A 22,438-nucleotide genomic window follows, 5' to 3' on the forward strand; every position below is an offset into this window, starting at 1 on the left:
AGAAACTATAGGGCTGCACGATTTGGGGAATACAATCTAATTGTGATTTTCTGGTTAAAATTCACGATTTAAAAAAAAAAAAAAAAAAAAAAAAAAAAATATTATATATATATATATATATATATATATATATATATATATATATAATATATATATGAACACCAGGTTTGTTGTGCCTTTTAGGCATATACTTGTAGGGCTGCATAAAATAATAATAATTTTTACTTTACAGAAATGCAGGCGGCCTATAACGATAAATCAATAGTACACTACACTAGAGAAACATATATGGATTATCATATGTTACTTCAAATGTTATCATTTGTTTTGACGTTATGAAATGAGATTGGAGTAAAAACAGGTAGCCTAATGTTTGGCACGTTTTGCTTTCAAATGCACAGGGCTATAATTTGGCCCTCAAAAGCTACTAGGGCAATCTAGTGACCCAAAATTACAATGCTTTCCATTATTGTTACCACATTATAAACATCTACGTTTGAACAGATAATCACGAACACAGTATTTAACAGTAAACACGGGTCTAAACATTATAATATTCATCATGTTAGTGTAAACACTTATACTAGCCTACTTTTATTTCATGCTGTGTTTTATATTATCAAGCTTAAAACATCCTTGTGTCGTACATGTATATTTATTTAACACTGAAAGGTTGCCTACCTGTCTATAGTTCATATTTCAATATTAATACATATCAATAACCTGTTTCCATCCATTTCATCCATTTTAGTCTGACACCAGTTCAACTAGTACAATGTGAAGTGTATGCAACAATAACATGCTAACTATTATAAGTGATAATGCATTTCTTACCTTAAAAATCCTATCTTCAAATCGCATTCTTCTTCTGAGGTAAATCCAGTGTAAACTCACAGTGCGTCTTCCAAACTCGATTAAAAGTAGAGGTATGATGAAGTCTGATGCTTTGTTTTGAGGGCGTTTACAGGTTCACGTTCCTTCACGTGAACTATTTGCATGTGAATCGCGCGTAATGTCACATTAGAGGTAATGAGCAGGAGCTTGAGAAACTGTACATCTCGTTACTTTCATACGGATTACTTAGAGAATATTTGTTTTTGATATGATTTACATCTAAAAATAGACACTTCAAGCTTTCTAAAAACATATCTCAAGTATGGGTGGCAAGTATTCGCTGAGATAGTTCATTTTCTGTCACGTTTCAGAAGGAACTTCACACAGAGAGACGGCAGAACGCGCATCATGTTTATTTTCTTTATTTTATGAAAAGCAGAACATTTTGTTTTTATTATGAGATTGTTATTTATTATGTACACAAATAAAAGTAGATATTTAACATTTTTGAATGATGTATAAAACTTGCCTGTATGACAAAAATAGACTGAGTTATTTGAGTGTCTTTTGCACTGATAAGAAAAAAAGCGAGGTGATCACGCTGATGCGACCGCCGACCCTAGGGTGTTAATGCTGTCCTCAGCCAATAACTAACCATACAAAATCACATTATGTTTGTCTCAAACCATCTCAGTGTAACTGCTTCATTTTTTTCATATTATATTATATTATATTATACACTCACCTAAAGGATTATTAGGAACACCTGTTCAATTTCTCATTAATGCAATTATCTAATCAACCAATCACATGGCAGCTGCTTCAATGCATTTAGGGGTGTGGTCCTGGTCAAGACAATCTCCTGAACTCCAAACTGAATGTCAGAATGGGAAAGAAAGGTGATTTAAGCAATTTTGAGCGTGGCATGGTTGTTGGTGCCAGGCGGGCCGGTCTGAGTATTTCACAATCTGCTCAGTTACTGGGATTTTCACGCACAACCATTTCTAGGGTTTACAAAGAATGGTGTGAAAAGGGAAAAACATCCAGTATGCGGCAGTCCTGTGGGCGAAAATGCCTTGTTGATGCTAGAGGTCAGAGGAGAATGGGACGACTGATTCAAGCTGATAGAAGAGCAACTTTGACTGAAATAACCACTTGTTACAACCGAGGTATGCAGCAAAGCATTTGTGAAGCCACAACTCGCACAACCTTGAGGCGGATGGGCTACAACAGCAGAAGACCCCACCGGGTACCACTCATCTCCACTACAAATAGGAAAAAGAGGCTACAATTTGCACGAGCTCACCAAAATTGGACAGTTGAAGACTGGAAAAATGTTGCCTGGTCTGATGAGTCTCGATTTCTGTTGAGACATTCAGATGGTAGAGTCAGAATTTGGCGTAAACAGAATGAGAACATGGATCCATCATGCCTTGTTACCACTGTGCAGGCTGGTGGTGGTGGTGTAATGGTGTGGGGGATGTTTTCTTGGCACACTTTAGGCCCCTTAGTGCCAATTGGGTATCGTTTAAATGCCACGGCCTACCTGAACATTGTTTCTGACCATGTCCATCCCTTTATGACCACCATGTACCCATCCTCTGATGGCTACTTCCAGCAGGATAATGCACCATGTCACAAAGCTCGAATCATTTCAAATTGGTTTCTTGAACATGACAATGAGTTCACTGTACTAAAATGGCCCCCACAGTCATCAGATCTCAACCCAATAGAGCATCTTTGGGATGTGGTGGAACGGGAGCTTCGTGCCCTGGATGTGCATCCCACAAATCTCCATCAACTGCAAGATGCTATCCTATCAATATGGGCCAACATTTCTAAAGAATGCTTTCAGCACCTTGTTGAATCAATGCCACGTAGAATTAAGGCAGTTCTGAAGGCGAAAGGGGGTCAAACACAGTATTAGTATGGTGTTCCTAATAATCCTTTAGGTGAGTGTATTATATTATATTATATTAAAGAATTGAACTGCTCTGGTAGAGACCGGTACACATCACATTAAAAATGTTTTCTCAGGTAACCTAAAATGTTCTTCATTTAGTAACTTCTGAATTAACTGCATTGTTAATGTCCACCCAATAAAGAACATCAAGAAAAAAAAGAGGGAACATTGTTGTGACCATTTTAGTCACAGTCTGGAGCTCTGCTAAAAGAAATACAACATCAGAATGAAAGTGAAGCATTTTGCCTGTACTCACACTCTCCATGAAACTGGGCTTGAATCCATCTGGTTGGCGTCTCATGTCAAGGTGCTCTCTATGACGCATCATATCTTCCTCACGTCTACGTCTCTCTTCTTCATGCCTAAGCATATATAAATCAAATTCAGTTAAACTGCACATGCTCAGATCGACAATCTGGTACACCAAAATGTGAATATTTCAGCGGGTAAAGCACAAAGCTTTGCTTAAAAAATAAATAATATGTTAGCAATTAAATGTTACATCAGAACCATGTAAACATTTAAATTCATGCCAAATGAGAAAGGTACACAAGCCCATATATTTAAGCCGTCTGCTAGCCTTGTATTCTGTTTTCACTCGATTTTCCACAAATTTAACAATATTACATGAGTTATTCCACTGGACATGGAATCTCGTTTATTTTCTCAAATCTTCACTCATGTTTTAGCCAGTTTTGCAGGGGAATATAAACATTTCTTCCTTTCGTTTAATTTTAATTACTATATTTGCATCCGTTACTGTGGTAAAGTAGAAAAACACTGTAGTAAAAATCTTTTTACTTGCACATCAAATTCTATTTAACACATTTTGTGCATGTCAGAATTGGTAAGGCACGTCAAGTTTATTTGTAAAGCGCATTTCATACACACTGGTAATTAGGGCCCAAGCCCTGAAAGGGTGAAGGCCCTATTGTTTTCTTTAGGATTATTAGGGCCCAAGCCCTGAAAGGGCGAAGGCCCTATTGTTTTCTTTAGGATTATTAGGGCCCAAGGCCTGAAAGGGTAAAGGCCCTATTGTTTTCCTAAGGATTATTAGGGCCCAAGCCCTGAAAGGGCGAAGGCCCTATTGTTTTCAGTAGGATTATTTATTATTATTATTAGGGCCCAAGCCCAAAGGGCAAAGGCTCTATTGTTTCCGGAAGGATTATTATTAGGGCCCAAGCCCTGAAAGGGCAAAGGCCCTATTGTTTCCGGAAGGATTATTATTAGGGCCCAAGCCCTGAAAGGGCAAAGGCCCTATTGTTTTCGGTAGGATTATTAGGGCCCAAGCCCTGAAAGGGCAAAGGCCCTATTGTTTTCGTTAGGATTATTATTATTATTATTATTATTATTAGGGCCCAAGCCCTGAAAGGGCGAAAGGGCGTTTTCGTAAGGATTATTAGGGCCCAAGCCCTGAAAGGGCGAAGGCCCTATTGTTTTCGGTAGGATTATTTTTTAGGGGCCAAGCCCCGAAGGGGCTGAGGCACCTATTGTATCCGTTGGTTTTCTTCTTATTAGGGGCCAAGCCCCGAAGGGGCTGAGGCACCTATTGTATCTGTTAGTTTTCTTCTTATTATTAGGGGCCAAGCCCCGAAGGGGATAGCCCCTATTGTATCCGTTGGTTTTCTTCTTATTCTTCTTCTTCTTCTTCTTCTTCTTCCGCAAATGGGAGTCTATGGCAGCCCTATGAACCGTAAGTAGGAAATTGATGAAATTTGGCACACTTGTACATATGGTCATGAAAAGTAATTGGACCAATTTTGGAGTCTCTAGGACCAACTCTATAGCGCCACCACCAGTTCAAAAATTCAACATTCAAAGGGTTATAAGTTTTGAACCATTTGATCTAGAAAAATGAAACTTAGTACACTTGATTCCTCTCATCATGGTGATCAAGACCAATATAGTCCATTAAGACTCCGCCCATTACAGTAGTGGCCATTTTGAAAAGTACAGTATTAAGTTTTTTTGCTACTCCTCTTTCAAAATTTGACCAAATTTGACAAAAATGTACTCAAATGATCTTTGGACTGAGACGCACAGAAATGACTGAACAGATTTTTTTATTCAAGTTTGTTCAAAAGTTATGGTGTCACAAAGTTAACGAGGTCGACCCAAAATTGGTTCAGAGGCTGTATCTCGGCCAAAAATTGATCAATCGAAACGAAAATTGGTACGGTTCATCGGAAGTATGCCCTGAGGTTCCATGCCAAAGTTGGGAACAGCGCCACCTACGGGTCATGAGATATGGAAAATGGATATTTTGGCCAATAACTTTTGAACAGTTTGTCAGAAAATCGTAAATTTGGTATCTATGGATTCCTTGGGTCATGCCGAATCCGAGGATATCGATTTTGCCAGGATTGAATGAAACACTTGTCCGCCATTTAGATTTTTGTCATAAATTGCAATATCTTATAAAGTATTTGACATATCGGAACCAAAATTGGTAAGGATCATCATTAGCATGGCCTGAAGGTACCTGATAAGTTTGAACACAGCGCCACCTAGTGTTCCAGAGATATCATTGTTTTTTGAAAAAACGCTTATAACTTTTGCTAACATTGCTTGAAATTTGATTTCTTTATGTCAATATATTCCTTGGCTTATGCTGATTTCAACGATATCTCATATGTTATTTTTCAACAATGTGACTGGCCGCCATATTGGAGCAAATGTAAAACAGTTTTTTCGCTACTCCTCCTTCAAAATTGGTCTAATTTTGTCCAAACATGTACTCAAATGATCTTCGGACTGAGCCGCATAAAAGTACTGTCCCCGATTTTTTTGCTATACTGGAAAAAAAAAAGTTATGATGTCGCAAACTTAATGAGGTCGACCCATAATTGGTTCAGAGGCGGTAACTTGTGAACAGTTTGTCACAAAATCATAAAATTGGTGTCCATCGATTCCTTGCATCATGTCGAATCTGAGGATATCTATTTTGCCAGGATTGGATGTACCACATCATAAGCTACATTAGCATTAAGTTAGCTTAGCATGCTAATCTGGTTAACTTGCTTTTGTGTGCTCATTCTTACACTGAAGCCTCTCCTCTGCAGTCTGTGATTGTACATCCTCTGAGTGGCGCAATGTGCTAAACCATGTGTCATGAATCCTTAACCAATATGGTTATGGGTTCGAGTCCTGTGTAGGGCAACTTTAAAATTTTGTATAAAGTTGTCATTTCAATTCCTTCTGGCTCTGCACTGCTGTTGGTGCTTAAATGCTCCCTGCACTGCTGAGCTTGGTGTACATTTACATGTATATTCAATTTCTGCTCTTTTTGTTCTTCTGGCTCCGCACTGCTGTTGTTGCTTAAATGCTTGCTGCGCTGCTGTGCTTACAGTACTTGTAGATTGCTGTATTTTGTCTGCTTGCTGTGCCTTGCAGGGCTTGGCCCCGTATTGCTGCTTGCAGCTATATTAGCAATTGTTATTGTCAGAATAACAATTCTTCTTCCGCAAATGGGAGTCTATGGCAGCCCTATGAACCGTACATTGGAAAATGATGAAATTTGGCACACTTGTAGTGATGGCCATGAATAGTAAATATAGCAATTTTTGAGTCTCTAGGACCAACTCTATAGCGCCACCAGCAGTTAAAAAATTCAACATTGAAATGGTTATAACTTTTGAACCCTTTGATCTAGAAAAATTAAACTTAGTACACCTGATTCATCTCATCATGCTGATCAGAACCAATATCTTACATTAAGACTCCGCCCATTACAGTAGTGGCCATTTTGAAAAGTACAGTTTGCAGTTTTTTTGCTACTCCTCCTTCAAAATTGGTCTAATTTTGTCCAAACATGTGCTCAAATGATCTTCGGACTGAGCCGCATAAAAGTACTGCCCCCGATTTTTTTGCTATACTGGAAAAAAAAAAGTTATGATGTCGCAAACTTAACGAGGTTGACCCAAAATTGGTTCAAAAGCTATAGCTCAACCAAACTTTGATCAATCGAAACGAAAATTGGTACACTTCATCGGAAGCATGATCTGAGGTTCCAAGCCAAAGTTGGGAACAGCGCCACCTACGGGTCATGAGATATGGAAAATGCATATTTTGGCCAATCACTTGTGAACGGTTTGTCAGAAAATTATAAACTTGGTGTCTATCGATTCCTTGGGTCATAACGAATCCGTGGATATCAATTTTGCCATGATGGGAAGTACCACGTGTCCGCCATTTTAAATTTTGTCATAATTTGCAATATCTTTTAAACTATTTGAAATTTCTTCACCAAATTTGGTATGGATCGTCATTAGCATGGCCCGAAGGTACCTGAGAAGTTTGATCAAAGCGCCACCTAGCGTTCCATAGATATCATTGTTTTTTTTAAAAACGCTTATAACTTTTGCTAACATTGCTTGAAATTTGATTTCTTTATGTCAATATATTCCTTGGCTTATGCCGATTTCAACGATATCTCATATGTTATTTTTCAACAATGTGACTGGCCGCCATATTTGAGCGAATGTAAAACAGTTTTTTCGCTACTCCTCCTTCAAAATTGGTCCAATTTTGTCCAAACATGTACTCAAATGATCTTCGGACTGAGCCGCATAAAAGTACTGTCCCCGATTTTTTTGCTATACTGAAAAAAAAAAGTTATGATGTCGCAAACTTAATGAGGTCGACCCATAATTGGTTCAGAGGCTGTAACTTGTGAACAGTTTGTCACAAAATCATAAAATTGGTGTCTATCGATTCCTTGCATCATGTCGAATCTGAGGATATCTATTTTGCCAGGATTGGATGTACCACATCATAAGCTACATTAGCATTAAGTTAGCTTAGCATGCTAATCTGGTTAACTTGCTTTTGTGTGCTCATTCTTACACTGAAGCCTCTCCTCTGCAGTCTGTGATTGTACATCCTCTGAGTGGCGCAATGTGCTAAACCATGTGTCATGAATCCTTAACCAATATGGTTGTGGGTTCGAGTCCTGTGTGGGACAACTTTAAAATTTTGTATAAAGTTGTCATTTCAATTCCTTCTGGCTCTGCACTGCTGTTGGTGCTTAAATGCTCGCTGCACTGCTGTGCTTGGTGTACATTTACATGTATATTCAATTTCTGCTCTTTTTGTTCTTCTGGCTCCGCACTGCTGTTGTTGCTTAAATGCTTGCTGCGTTGCTGTGCTTACAGTACTTGTAGATTGCTGTATTTTGTCTGCTTGCTGTGCCTTGCAGGGCTTGGCCCCGTATTGCTGCTTGCAGCTATATTTATTATTATTCTTCTTCTTCCCGAATGGGAGTCAATGGCAGCCCTATCAACGGAACATAGGAAAATGATGAAATGTGGTACACTTCTAGTGATGCTAATGAATAGTTATTGGACCCATTTTTGAGTCTCTAGGACCAACTCCATAGCGCCACCACCAGTTCAAAAATTCAACATTGAAATTGTTATAACTTTTGAACCCTTTGATTTAGAGAAATAAAACTTAGTACACCTGATTCCGCTCATCATCCTGATCAAAATCAATAGCTTACATTAAGACTCCGCCCATTACAGTAGTAGCCATTTTGTAAAGTACAGTATTCAGTTTTTTCGCTACTCCTCCTTCAAAATTTGTCCAATTGCTCAAATGATCTTTGGACTGAGCCGCATAGAAATGACTGAACAGATTTTTTTATTCATCTTTGTTCAAAAGTTATGATGTCGCAAACTTAACGAAGTTGACCCAAAATTGGTGTAAAGGCTGTATCTCGGCCAAAGTTTGATCAATCGAAACGAAAATTGGTACACTTGTTTGGAAGCAAGGTCTGAGGGTCCATGCCAAAGTTGGGAACAGCGCCACCTATGGGTCATGAGATATGGAAAATAGCTATTTTGGTCAATAACTTTTGAACAGTTTGTCAGAAAATCATAAATGTGGTATCTATGGATTCATTGGGTCATGCCGAATCCGTGGATACCAATTTTGCCAGGATTGGATGTACCACGTGTCCGCCATTTTGAATTTTGTCATAATTTGCAATAACTTTTAAACTATTTGACATATCTTCACAAAATTTAGTATGGATCATCGACACAATGTCCTGAAGGTACATGAGAAGATTGAACGCAGCGCCACCTAGTGTTCCAGAGATATAGGGTCTTTTGCAAAAACGCTTATAACTTTTGAAAACATTGTTCAAATTTTGATTTCTTTACGTCATTATGTTCCTTGGCTTATGCCGAGTCCGTCGATATCTCATTTGTCATTTTCCAACAATGTGACTATCCGCCATATTGGAACAAATGAAAAACAGTTTTTTCGCTACTCCTCCTTCAAATCTTGCTCAATTTTGTCCAAAATTTGATCAGATGTTCTTTAGACCGAGCCGCACAGAAATGACTGAACAGATTTTTGATATTCACTACCGTTCCCGAGATATTCGTCTCCGAAGTTGACCTAGCCTGTGTTTGTTGCCTTATGCTAGTTACCTTAGCATAATAATTGGTTAGCATGCTAACCAGATGCCATTCTTTCTAATGTGGCTCTTCAGCTATCAGGATAACCATAAGCTGTATTAGCATTAAGCTATCTTAGCGTGCTAATCTCATTAACATGTATTTTGTCTGCTTATTCTTACACTGAAACCTCTCCTCTGCAGCTTTGTAAAACATGTCCTCTGGGTGGCGCAATCTGTTCAACCACGCGTCATGAATCCCGAACCATTCCGGTCGTGGGTTCGAGACCAGTGTGGGGCGACTTTGAAATTGTGTATAAAATTGTCATTTGAACTCCTTTATTATCTAGGTAAGAGCTGTACAAATGTTTCTAACACTGGGATTAGAAATAAGTGTGTGTTTTTTTCTACATTCTGTGTTCGTTCTCATCAGAACTTCTATTCATTTTGATTTTATCCTATCTGTACCTCTGAACCCATCTGGTCTTCATGTACATTCTATTTCTGCTGTTTTTGCTCTTCTGGCTCCGCATTGCGCTAAAGCCCTACTGTGCTACAGCGGCTTGGCCCCTGTATTGCTGCTTGCAGCTATATTTATTATTCTTCTTCTTCTTCTTCCGCAAATGGGAGTCTATGGCAGCCCTATGAACCGTAAGTAGGAAAATGATGAAATTTGGCACACTTGTACATATGGTCATGAAAAGTAATTGGACCAATTTTGGAGTCTCTAGGACCAACTCTATAGCGCCACCACCAGTTCAAAAATTCAACATTCAAAGGGATATAAGTTTTGAACCATTTGATCTAGAAAAATGAAACTTAGTACACTTGATTCCTCTCATCATGGTGATCAAGACCAATATAGTCCATTAAGACTCCGCCCATTACAGTAGTGGCCATTTTGAAAAGTACAGTATTAAGTTTTTTCGCTACTCCTCTTTCAAAATTTGACCAAATTTGACAAAAATGTACTCAATTGATCTTTGGACTGAGACGCACAGAAATGACTGAACAGATTTTTTTTATTCAAGTTTGTTCAAAAGTTATGGTGTCACAAAGTTAACGAGGTCGACCCAAAATTGGTTCAGAGGCTGTATCTCGGCCAAAAATTGATCAATCGAAACGAAAATTGGTACGGTTCATCGGAAGTATGCCCTGAGGTTCCATGCCAAAGTTGGGAACAGCGCCACCTACGGGTCATGAGATATGGAAAATGGATATTTTGGCCAATAACTTTTGAACAGTTTGTCAGAAAATCGTAAATTTGGTATCTATGGATTCCTTGGGTCATGCCGAATCCGAGGATACCGATTTCGCCAGGATTGAATGAAACACTTGTCCGCCATTTAGATTTTTGTCATAAATTGCAATATCTTATAAAGTATTTGACATATCGGAACCAAAATTGGTAAGGATCATCATTAGCATGGCCTGAAGGTACCTGAGAACTTTGAACACAGCGCCACCTAGTGTTCCAGAGGTATAAGGTGTTTTGCAAATACGCTTATAACTTTTGAAAACATAGGTTAAAATTGGATTTCTTTGTGTCATTACGTTCCTTGGATTATGCAGATTCTGGCGATATCTCATTTGTCATTTTCCAACAATGTGACTGTCCGCCATATTGAAGCAAATGGTAAACAGTTTTTTCGCTACTCCTCCTTCAAATCTTGCTCAATTTTGCCCAAAGTTCGCTCAGATGATCTTTGGACCAAGCCGCACAGAAATGACTGAATACATTTTTGATATTCGCTAACGTTCCCGAGATATTCGTCTCCAAAGTTGACCTAGCCTGTGTTTGTTGCCTTATGCTAGTTAGCTTAGCATAATAATTGGTTAACATGCTAACCAGATGCCATTCTTTCTAATGTGGCTCTTGAGCTATCAGGATAACCATAAACTACATTAGCATTAAGCTAGCTTAGCATGGTAATCTCGTTAACATGATTTTGTGTGCTCATTCATACACTGAAGCCTCTCCTCTGCAGCTTTGTAAAACATGTCCTCTGGGTGGCGCAATCGGTTCAACCATGCGTCATGAATCCCGAACCATTCTGGTCGTGGGTTCGAGACCAGTGTGGGGCGACTTTGAAATTGTGTATAAAATTGTCATTTAAATTCCTTCCGGCTCTGCACTGCTGTTGGTGCTTGATGTACATATACATGTATATTCAATTTGTGCTGTTTTTGTTCTTGCGGCGACTTTGAAATTGTGTATAAAATTGTCATTTAAATTCCTTCCGGCTCTGCACTGCTGTTGGTGCTTGATGTACATTTACATGTATATTCAATTTGTGTTCTTGCGGCTCTTGTGGCGAAGGCCCTATTGTTTCGTAAGGATTATTATTATTTATTTTTTAATTTTTTTTCTTCATTATTTTATTTTATTTATTTTTGCCACTTTTGGGGCCCTTAACATGCTCAAAAACTCTTGAAATTTTGCACACACGTCAGAACCTGCGGCCATCAGGTCTGGACTGAAGCTGGTACCCGGGCGTGGCAGGGGGGCTCGACAGCGCCCCCTGGAATGGGGTCCGAAAACTTGGTCCATAAATCAAACACGCTTGCATGTAATAATATGAAACTCAGTACACATATAGATCTCATCGGGCCGAACAACTTTCGTGCTCTAAGTTTTACAAAAGCCCAACAGAAAGTCGGTTATTATACGTTGTTTGGAAAACGCATACAATGGAATGTGAAATACTCCTCCTAGGGAATTCATCCGATCGCCACCAAACTCGGTGTGAATGAAGTCAAGACATTGAGGATGAATTCTTGCGAACAGATTTCTGATATCTCGAACGGTTTGGCCGTGACGAGGAAACGAATTTATGGTGAATAATGGGACACACAAAGTGGTATTATTAGGGCCCAAGCCCTGAAAGGGCGCAGAGCCCTATTGTTTCCGGTAGGATTATTAGGGCCCAAGCCCTGAAAGGGCGAAGGCCCTATTGTTTCCGTAAGGATTATTTTTATTTTATTTTTGCCTTTTTGCCACTTTTGGGGCCCTTAACATGCTCAAAAACTCTTGAAATTTTGCACACACGTCAGAACCTGCGGCCAACAGGGCCGGGCTGAAGCTGGTACCGGGGCGTGGCAGGGGGGCTCGACAGCGCCCCCTGGAATGGGGTCCGAAAACTTGGTCCATAAATCAAACACGCTTGCATGTAATAATATGAAACTCAGTACACATATAGATCTCATCGGGCCGAACAACTTTCGTGCTCTAAATTTTACAAAAGCCCAACAGGAAGTCGGTTATTATACGTTGTTTGGAAAACGCATACAATGGAATGTGAAATACTCCTCCTAGGGAATTCATCCGATCACAACCAAACTCGGTGTGAATGAAGACAAGACATTGAGGATGAATTCTTGCGAACAGATTTTTGATATCTCGAACGGTTTGGCCGTGGCGAGGAAACGAATTTATGGCGAATAATGGGACACAGGAAGTGTGTTATAACTTCTGCATACATTATCTGATCTTGATGAAATTTCCGCAGTGTGTTCGTTGTAAGAGGCCGATCACATGGATGTGACTATTGTGAGTCAAAGTTATAGCGCCACCTACTGGCTGCAGGAAGTGTGTCACTTTCAAAATGCTTTGAAATCACTCTCTTATTTTTACCCGATTTGCTTCAAACTTTATGTGTATAATGTAGACCCACAGCAGATGTAGACCTGTGAAAGGATTATTGATATCTTAGATACTGTTGCCATGGCACCGCATCAAACTTTAATATTCTTTTTTGATCCTTTTGAGACTCTTAGCATGCTTGAAATTGGATGAATCTCGACAGACACATCACATTTATTAGCCAGTAGACATGTGCAAAGTTTCAGAAATGTGCGTGGTGGAATGGCTCAGTAGCGCCACCTTTAGTCAAAAATGGGGGCTTAGTTTTTCCTAGAATCACAAAACTTGGTAGGTGTATTGTTCTCATCAAGCAGGACACCTTTCTAATTTACAGTCATTACCTCAGATCCACAGGAAGTCAGATATTTTGGTTTGAATGTGGATTTTCTGGAGAATTTTCTCTCTCTCTCTGTGTGTCTGTGTGTGTGTGTGTGGGGGGGGGGGGGATTTGTCTATTCCATTTAATCTTTGTTCTTCAAGGTTTCAGGGGCTTTTGGGGCCCTTAACATGCTCAAAAACTCTTGAAACTTTGCACACGAGTCAGAACCCGCGGCCATCAGGGCTGGGCTGAAGCTGGTACCCGGGCGTGGCAGGGGGGCTCGACAGCGCCCCCTGGAACGGCGTCCGAAAACTTGGTCCATAAATCAAACACGCTTGCATGTAATAATATGAAAATCGGTACACATATAGATCTCATCGGGCCGCACAACTTTCATGCTCTAAGTTTTACGCCAGCCCAACAGGAAGTCGACTATTTAGGGTTGTTTGGAAACGCATGCTTAGGAATTTGAAACACTTCTCTTAGGGAATTCACCCGGTCAGCACCAAACTCGGTGTGCATGAAGTCAAGACATTGAGGATGAAAAATTGCCAGGGGATTTTTGATATCTCGAACGGTTTGGCTGTGGCGAGGAAACGAATTTATGGCGAATAATGGGACACAGGAAGTGTATTATAACTTCTGCATACATTGACTGATCTTGATAAAACTTCAGCAGTGTGTTCGTGGTCAGAGGCTGATCACATTGATGTGACTATTGTGAGTCAAAGTTATAGCGCCACCTACTGGCAGCAAGAAGTGTGTCACTTTCAAAATGCTTTGAAATCACCCTCTTATTTTTACCCGATTTGCTTCAAACTTTATCTGTATAATGTAAACACACGGCAGATGTAGACCTGTGAAAGGATTATTGATATCTTAGATACTGTTGCCGTGGCAATGCATCAAACTTTAATTTTCTTTTTGGATGCTTTTGAGACTCTTAAGATGCTTGAAATTGGATGAAACTCGACAGACACATCACATTTATTAGCCAGTAGACGTGCAAAGTTTCAGAAACGGGCGTGGTGAGGGGCTCAGTAGCGCCACCTTTAGTCAAAAATGGGGGCTTAGTTTTAAGTAGAGTCACAAAAATCGTTATGTATATTGTTCTCATCAAGCCGGACAACTTTCTAATTTATAGTCATAAGCTGTGACCAACAGGAAGTGAGATATTTTGAAAGTGACACACTTCCTGCTGCCAGTTGGTGGCGCTATAACTTTGACTCACAATAGCTACATCCATCTGATCGGCCTCTTACCACGAACACACTGACAAAAGTGGGGGTGTTAGTTTTACCCACAATTACAAAAATCAGTACGTATATTGGTCTCATCGAGCCGGACAACTTTCTAATTGACAGTTATTAGCTCTGACCAACAGGAAGTCAGATATTTTGGTTTGAATGTGGATTTATTTGCAAATTCAGCCTCTGCATTTTTACCCACTCCTGCTAAGTGGTTTATTTTATTCACACCAAACTTTTTCAACATGATGAAAATACATTAAAGATGCTAAATTGTGAACGGATATTGAATATCTCAAACGGTTTTGATATGGCGAGGGATTAAAATAATGTCAAAAAAGGAATCAGAAAACATCTCATATCTTCTTAAAATTTAATTGTACACCATTTACTTTTATATAAAATTATACAAATATCAGAACTAAACCGAAACAGAACTAGTTTTGGGTTTATTCAGTTTTTTCAATTCAAGAATTATGTATATATATTATGTATATATATATACACAAGTAATATGTATATAACTTTGACTCACAATAGCTACATCCATCTGATCGGCCTCTTACCACGAACACACTGACAAAAGTGGGGGTGTTAGTTTTACCCACAATTACAAAAATCAGTACGTATATTGGTCTCATCGAGCCGGACAACTTTCTAATTGACAGTTATTAGCTCTGACCAACAGGAAGTCAGATATTTTGGTTTGAATGTGGATTTATTTGCAAATTCAGCCTCTGCATTTTTACCCACTCCTGCTAAGTGGTTTATTTTATTCACACCAAACTTTTTCAACATGATGAAAATACATTAAAGATGCTAAATTGTGAACGGATATTGAATATCTCAAACGGTTTTGATATGGCGAGGGATTAAAATAATGTCAAAAAAGGAATCAGAAAACATCTCATATCTTCTTAAAATTTAATTGTACACCATTTACTTTTATATAAAATTATACAAATATCAGAACTAAACCGAAACAGAACTAGTTTTGGGTTTATTCAGTTTTTTCAATTCAAGAATTATGTACAAGTTTAAAATCAGCCAGAATGAGTTATTTAGTAAAAAAAAAAAAGTCATACATAGGGCTATACTGCCCTCTTGTGTTCAAAATCAGGTAGGCCCATTGTATATTGTATTTATATATAAATATATTAGCGATGTGACTGAGAATTTTTTCCCACTGGTTAATCGATGTGTGACACTGCGGCGGGGGCTTTTAAATCGCTAACTTAAAGGGATACTCCACTTTAAATTGAAAATTCTGTCATCATATACTCACCCTCATGTTGTTTCAGTCCTTTATGAATTTCTTTCTTCTGCTTAACAGAAAGGAAGATATTTAGAAGAATGTCAGTAACCAGACAGTTTCTGGTCTCATTGACTTCCATAGTATACATTTTTTCCTACTATGGAAGTCAATGGGATCAGAAACTGTCTGGTTACTGACATTCTTCTAAATATTTTCCTTTCTGTTCAGCAGAAGAAAGAAATTCATAAAGGATTAAAACAACATGAGGGTGAGTATATGATGACAGAATTTTCATTTTAGAGTGGAGTATCCCTTTAAAAGCGAAAGTGAAATACGGACGTCCCGTAGGAATGAACTAAAAAACATTCACTCTGTTCTGCTCGTTCCTCGCTGTAGACGCGTTATTGCCCGTGCAGCCGTGAGCATTTTTGTTTCATTTAAAAAATAGCGCCATTTCGGGGGTGGGATTGCTTGAATGTTTTTTTACAAAAGCACAATGTTGTGTTTTATTGCGAGTGTACATAAATATAAGTAAACACATTGCAGTTTAAATGATGTCCTGTATGAACAAAACGACGGAGTAGCCTATGTTTTTATGTTTCCACTGTTCGATCGTGCCCACGCCTCACACACACACACACACACACACACACACACACACACACACACACACACACACACACACACACACACACACACACACACACACACACACACACACACACACACACACACACACACAGTGCATTCCAGCATTGCAATCTTGACATCGCAGCCGGTTCATTACAGCCGTAATAAAATATAATAATAAATATAAATAGTCAACCTATTTGCAGCAAATGATAGTAGATTTTAGATCAATATATTTGTTTTCCTTACAGTTTTAATTAACACTAACTTTATTCTCATCTGAATTATAAATAATTTATTTCTGTATAAAATAATACTACCATTAAAAAATACATTTGATTGTCTTTTTTAATCAATGGAGAATGTGTGACTTAAAAATAAACAGATTAGTGCTCGGTTTGAGGACAAGAAATGAAAACCAATGCAATATGATGAATGTCCAAAAACGTTCGCTCTTCTCTGCCCGTTCCTCGCCTCGCCATATATATATATATTTATTTATTTATTTATTTATTTTTTGTTACATATATATATATAATGTATATATATATATATTTTTTTTTTTTTGTTACATTTATATATATATATATATATATATATATATATATAAATAAATATAAATATAGCTGCGAGCAGCGATGGAGGGCCCAAGCCGGTGACACCGCCACCCCGGTGGCTTTAGTGTAACTAAAGGCACCAGGGTGGCGGTGCCACCGGCTTGGGCCCGCAATCGCTGCTCGCAGCTATATTTATTATTATTATTTTTTTTCTTACGACTATTCAGGCATTTTTGGGGCCCTTAACATGCTCAAAAACTCTTGAAACTTTGCACACGAGTCAGAACCCGCGGCCATCAGGGCCGGGCTGAAGCTGGTACCCAGGCGTGGCAGGGGGGCTCGACAGCGCCCCCTGGAACGGGGTCCGAAAACTTGGTCCATAAATCAAACACGCTTGCATGTAATAATATGAAACTCGGTACACATATAGATCTCATCGGGCCGCACAACTTTCATGCTCTAAGTTTTACGCCAGCCCAACAGGAAGTCGGCAATTATGGGTTGTTTGGAAACGCTTGCTATGGAATGCGAAGTACTCCTCCTAGAGAATTCATCCAATCCCCACCAAACTCGGTGTGCATGAAGTCAAGACATTGAGGATTCTAAATTGCGGACGGATTTTTGATATCTCGAACAGTTTGGCCGTGGCGAGGAAACGAATTTATGGCGAGAAAAGAGAAACACGAAGTGGTATAACTTCTGCATACATTAACGGATCTTGATGAAACTTCACCAGTGTGTTCGTGGTAAGAGGCCGATCAGATGGATGTAACTATTGTGAGTCAAAGTTATAGCGCCACCAACTGGCAGCAGGAAGTGTGTCACTTTAAAAATGCTTTTGACAAAAGTGGGGGGGTTAGTTTTACCCACAGTTTTAAAAATCAGCACGTACATTGGTCTCATCGAGCCGGACAACTTTCTAATATACAGTTATTAGCTTCGACCAATAGGAAGTCAGATATTTTGGTTTGAATGTGGATTTATTTGCAAATTCAGCCTCTGCTTTTTACCCACTCCTGCTAAGTGTTTTTTTTTTTTTATTCACACCAAACTTTTTTAACACGATGAAAATACATTAAAGATGCTAAATTGTGAACGGATATTAAATATTTCAAACGGTTTTGACATGGCGAGGGATTAAAATAATGTCAAAAAAGGAATCAGAAAACATCTCATATCTTCTTAAAATTTAATTATACACCATTTATTTTTATATAAAATTATACAAATATCAGAACTAAACCGAAACAGAACTAGTTTTGGGTTTATTCAGTTTTTTTCAATTCAAGAATTATGTACAAGTTTAAAATCAGCCAGAATGCGCTATTTAGTAAAAAAAAAAAAGTCATACATAGGGCTATACTGCCCTCTTGTGTTCAAAATCAGGTAGGCCCATTGTATATTGTATTTATATATAAATATAATAGCGATGTGACTGAGAATTTTTTCCCACTGGTTAATTGATGTGTGACACCGCGGCGGGGGCTTTTAAATCGCTAACTTAAAGGGATACTCCACTTTAAATGGAAAATTCTGTCATCATATACTCACCCTCATGTTGTTTCAATCCTTTATTAATTTCTTTCTTCTGCTGAACAGAAAGGAAGATATTTAGAAGAATGTCAGTAACCAGACAGTTTCTGGTCTCATTGACTTCCATAGTATACATTTTTTTCCTACTATGGAAGTCAATGGGATCAGAAACTGTCTGGTTACTGACATTCTCCTAAATATCTTCCTTTCTGTTCAGCAGAAGAAAGAAATTCATAAAGGATTAAAACAACATGAGGGTGAGAATATGGTGACAGAATTTTCATTTTAAAGTGGAGTATCCCTTTAAAAGCGAAAGTGAAATACGGTCGTCCAGTAGGAATGAACTAAAAAACATTCACTCTGTTCTGCTCGTTCCTCGCTGTAGACGCGTTATTGCCCATGCAGCCGTGAGCATTTTAGTTTCATTTAAAAAATAGCGCCATTTCGGGGGTGGGATTGCTTGAATGTTTTTTTTACAAAAGCACAATGTTGTGTTTTATTGCGAGTGTACATAAATATAAGTAAACACAGTGCAGTTTAAATGATGTCCTGTATGAACAAACCGACGGAGTAGCCTATGTTTTTATGTTTCCACTGTTCGATCGTGCCCACGCCACACACACACACACACACACACACACACACACACTGTGCATTCCAGCATTGCAATCTTGACATCGCAGCCGGTTCATTACAGCCGTAATAAAATATAATGATAAATATAAATAGTCAACCTATTTGCAGCAAATGATAGTAGATTTTAGATCAATATATTTGTTTTCCTTACAATTTTAATTAACACTAACTTTATTCTCATCTGAATTATAAATAATTTATTTCTGTATAAAATAATACTACCATTAAAAAATACATTTGATTGTCTTTTTTAACCTGTTAAGCTGCAACCCCACTTTTGAAAAATCCCCAGAAATGACATACCCAAACTGAAACAGATACAGTTCATGAACCCTTTGCATTAAAAGCACAAGTATGATCTCATTTGAAAGCTGACACCTGGCAGTTTATTGTAAATGTAGAATTAATTATTGTCATAATGACAAAAATTGTTATAAATAGCTTCAAAGTTTTGTAAAATTATTAGAAATTAATTTTTATGAAACATCCTCATGAAAATAAAATTGAAGTTGGCACTGGAGCAATCTAGAAATGCACTACAGCTAAAGCCATATGTCTAAACATTCTATGTTTAAAATCTGAAGATAATAAGTCCAAAACTCTGTATTTAGTTAAATGTTTTTCAAGACCATGTCGAATGCTACTGATGTTTATTGTCATCTTCTAACCATCTATCCAGTATATTGTCTCTATTGTTTTGTGGTGCAGACGATCCCCATTCAGTCTCAGTCTCCCCCTGCACACATTCACACCTCTCCAGCCTGGTTATGGCTCGAAATATGCATTTCTTTTGTCTGCATTATAGCTACTAACGACTGGCTATTCACAGGCTATTCATAGGGTTTCAGTCCCTAATTTCTTTTCTCAAAGTTTACCCCACATTTTAAACTGTATCAAATGCATTTCTTGAATAAAGACACATTTCAGGTAGCATTCAAAAAATAATAAAAGTATAACTTCTAGGTAGCAGGTGCACCTAGGGCGAGCTAGCATTTTAGCTTAGCACACCATCAATACACGACAATTTATGAGATTAAAACCATGTTTGTGCTCTAAACTTACTTTTTAACGCACGTTGAGTATTTTAAATAATCTTCTGTGATCTAATTTGGCTTCAGATAAAAAAAAAATCAGACAGAAAATATACTATTGGATAGTGTTCTGCACAATGATAGTCTATATAGATTAGCATTACATTATAAATATAATCTATTATTATGAAAATACCTGGCATGGCTTGAAAAACACAGGTAACTCAAATATCAGTGCAATCATGTTTATTGTCTTCAAAACATCTGTATCTGCATGTTACAGCGCGATCTCGTTAGCTTTGTGTGTATCAGTGACGTCCTGGAATGTCACATGGTCATGGCTCTTCTTCATGTTCCATATATGGACTATTATTGTGCATGTAGCGCCCTCAGGCTATTGGTATGAATTAAAAAACACAGTATCGGAATACCAAATGCTCATAAAGATTACATCGACGCATTTGGGTATAAATTCAATAAATATTATTCCTGTCTATAGAAATATGATGTAAATCTATGAGAATCTATCAATATTTCTCCAAATCTGCACATTTTTGAGCTAAAGCCCTGAGGGACGTTGTTTTGTGTATCGCTGTCATGACGACAGCACGGAGTTTTTTATGAATGAAAGCGGCTGACGCGCATAATTCATATTAAAGGTATCGACTCATTTTTTCATTTCATAACTCCTGACACAAATTAAGACATAACTGTCACTATGAGTTTCTCAGAATACAATAGTGGTCAAATACTGAAACTTGAGTATTATATCTTTTTAATTATGTATAGTTTGTCAAGGTATAACATTAAATCTGATAGTAATTTTGAATTAAATAAATAAATAACGCTTCAGTGCGCGGGCGCACTGGCAACGGTTAACAGGTTAATCAATAGAGAATGTGTGACTTAAAAATAAACAGATTAGTGCTCGGTTTGAGGACAAGAAATGAAAACCAATGCAATATGATGAATGTCCAAAAACGTTCGCTCTTCTCTGCCCGTTCCTCGCCTCGCCATATATATATATTTATTTATTTATTTTTTGTTACATATATATAATGTATATATATATATTTTTTTTTTTTACATTTTTATATATATATATATATATATATATATATATATTATATATATATATATAAATATAGCTGCGAGCAGCGATGGAGGGCCCAAGCCGGTGACACCGCCACCCTGGTGGCTTTAGTGTAACTAAAGGCACCAGGGTGGCGGTGCCACCGGCTTGGGCCCGCAATCGCTGCTCGCAGCTATATTTATTATTGTTGTTTAAGGGTTCGGGGGCTTTTGGGGCCTTTAACGTGCTCAAAAACTCATGAAACTTTGCACACAAGTCAGAACCTGCGGCCATTAGGGCCGGGCTGAAGCTGGTACCCGGGCGTGGCAGGGGGGCTCAACAGCGCCCCCTGGAACGGAATCCAAACACTTGTCCATAAATCAAACACACTTGCATGTAATAATATGAAACTCGGAACAGATATAGATCTCATCAGGCCGAACAACTTTCGTGCTCTAAGTTTTACGCCAGCCCAACAGGAAGTCGGCTATTATGGGTTGTTTGGAAACGCTTGCTGTGGAATTTGAAACACTTCTCCTAGAGAATTAATTAAATCGCCACCAAACTCGGTGTGCATGAAGTCAAGACATTGAGGATGCTAAATTGCGGACGGATTTTTGATATCTCGAACGGTTTGGCCGTGGCGAGGAAACGAATTTATGGCGAATAATGGAAACAGGAAGTGTGTTATAACTTCTGCATACATTAACTGATCTTGATTAAACTTCAGCAGTATGTTCGTTGTAAGAGGCCGATCGCACAGATGTGACTATTGTGAGTCAAAGTTATAGCGCCACCAACAGGCAGCAGGAAGTACATCACTTTCAAAATGCTTTGAAATCACTGTCTTATTTTTACCCGATTTGCTTCAAACTTTACGTGTATAATGTAAACGCACAGCAGATGTATACCTGTGAAAGGATTATTGATATCTTTAATACTCTTGCCATGGCAATGCATCGAACTTTAATATTATTTTTTGATGCTATTGAGACTCTTAGCATGCTTGAAATTGCATGAAACTCGACAGACACATTACATTTATTACCTAGTAGACATGTGCAAAGTTTCAGAAACGGGCATGGTGAGGGGCTCAGTAGCGCCACCTTTAGTCAAAAATGGGGGCTTAGTTTTACGTAAAGTCACCAAACTCTGTATGTATATTGTTCTCATCGAGCCGGACAACTGTCTAATTTACAGTCATTAGCTCCGTCCAACAGGAAGTCAGATATTTTGGTTTGAATATGGATTTTCTCCCCCTCTCTCTCTGCCTCTGTGTGTGTGAGTTGTGGGGGGATTTGTCTTTTGAGTGAGA

The 22,438-nt window shown here is 38.3% G+C and overlaps 1 protein-coding gene across 1 annotated transcript in view; it reads right to left on the bottom strand.

Moving 5' to 3' along the window:
* pspc1 (paraspeckle component 1) overlaps window positions 1-22,438 on the bottom strand; it is a 118,473-nt gene that overhangs the window by 15,530 nt on the left and 80,505 nt on the right. Inside the window, exon 6 of the mRNA XM_084389960.1 lies at window positions 3,054-3,159. Within this exon, the coding sequence (XP_084246086.1) occupies window positions 3,054-3,159 (106 nt within the window). The remainder of the gene's footprint in view (window positions 1-3,053; window positions 3,160-22,438) is intronic.

This window comes from Rutilus rutilus, assembly GCF_951802725.1.
Source record: "Rutilus rutilus genome assembly, chromosome: 2".
Classification (NCBI taxonomy): domain Eukaryota; kingdom Metazoa; phylum Chordata; class Actinopteri; order Cypriniformes; family Leuciscidae; genus Rutilus; species Rutilus rutilus.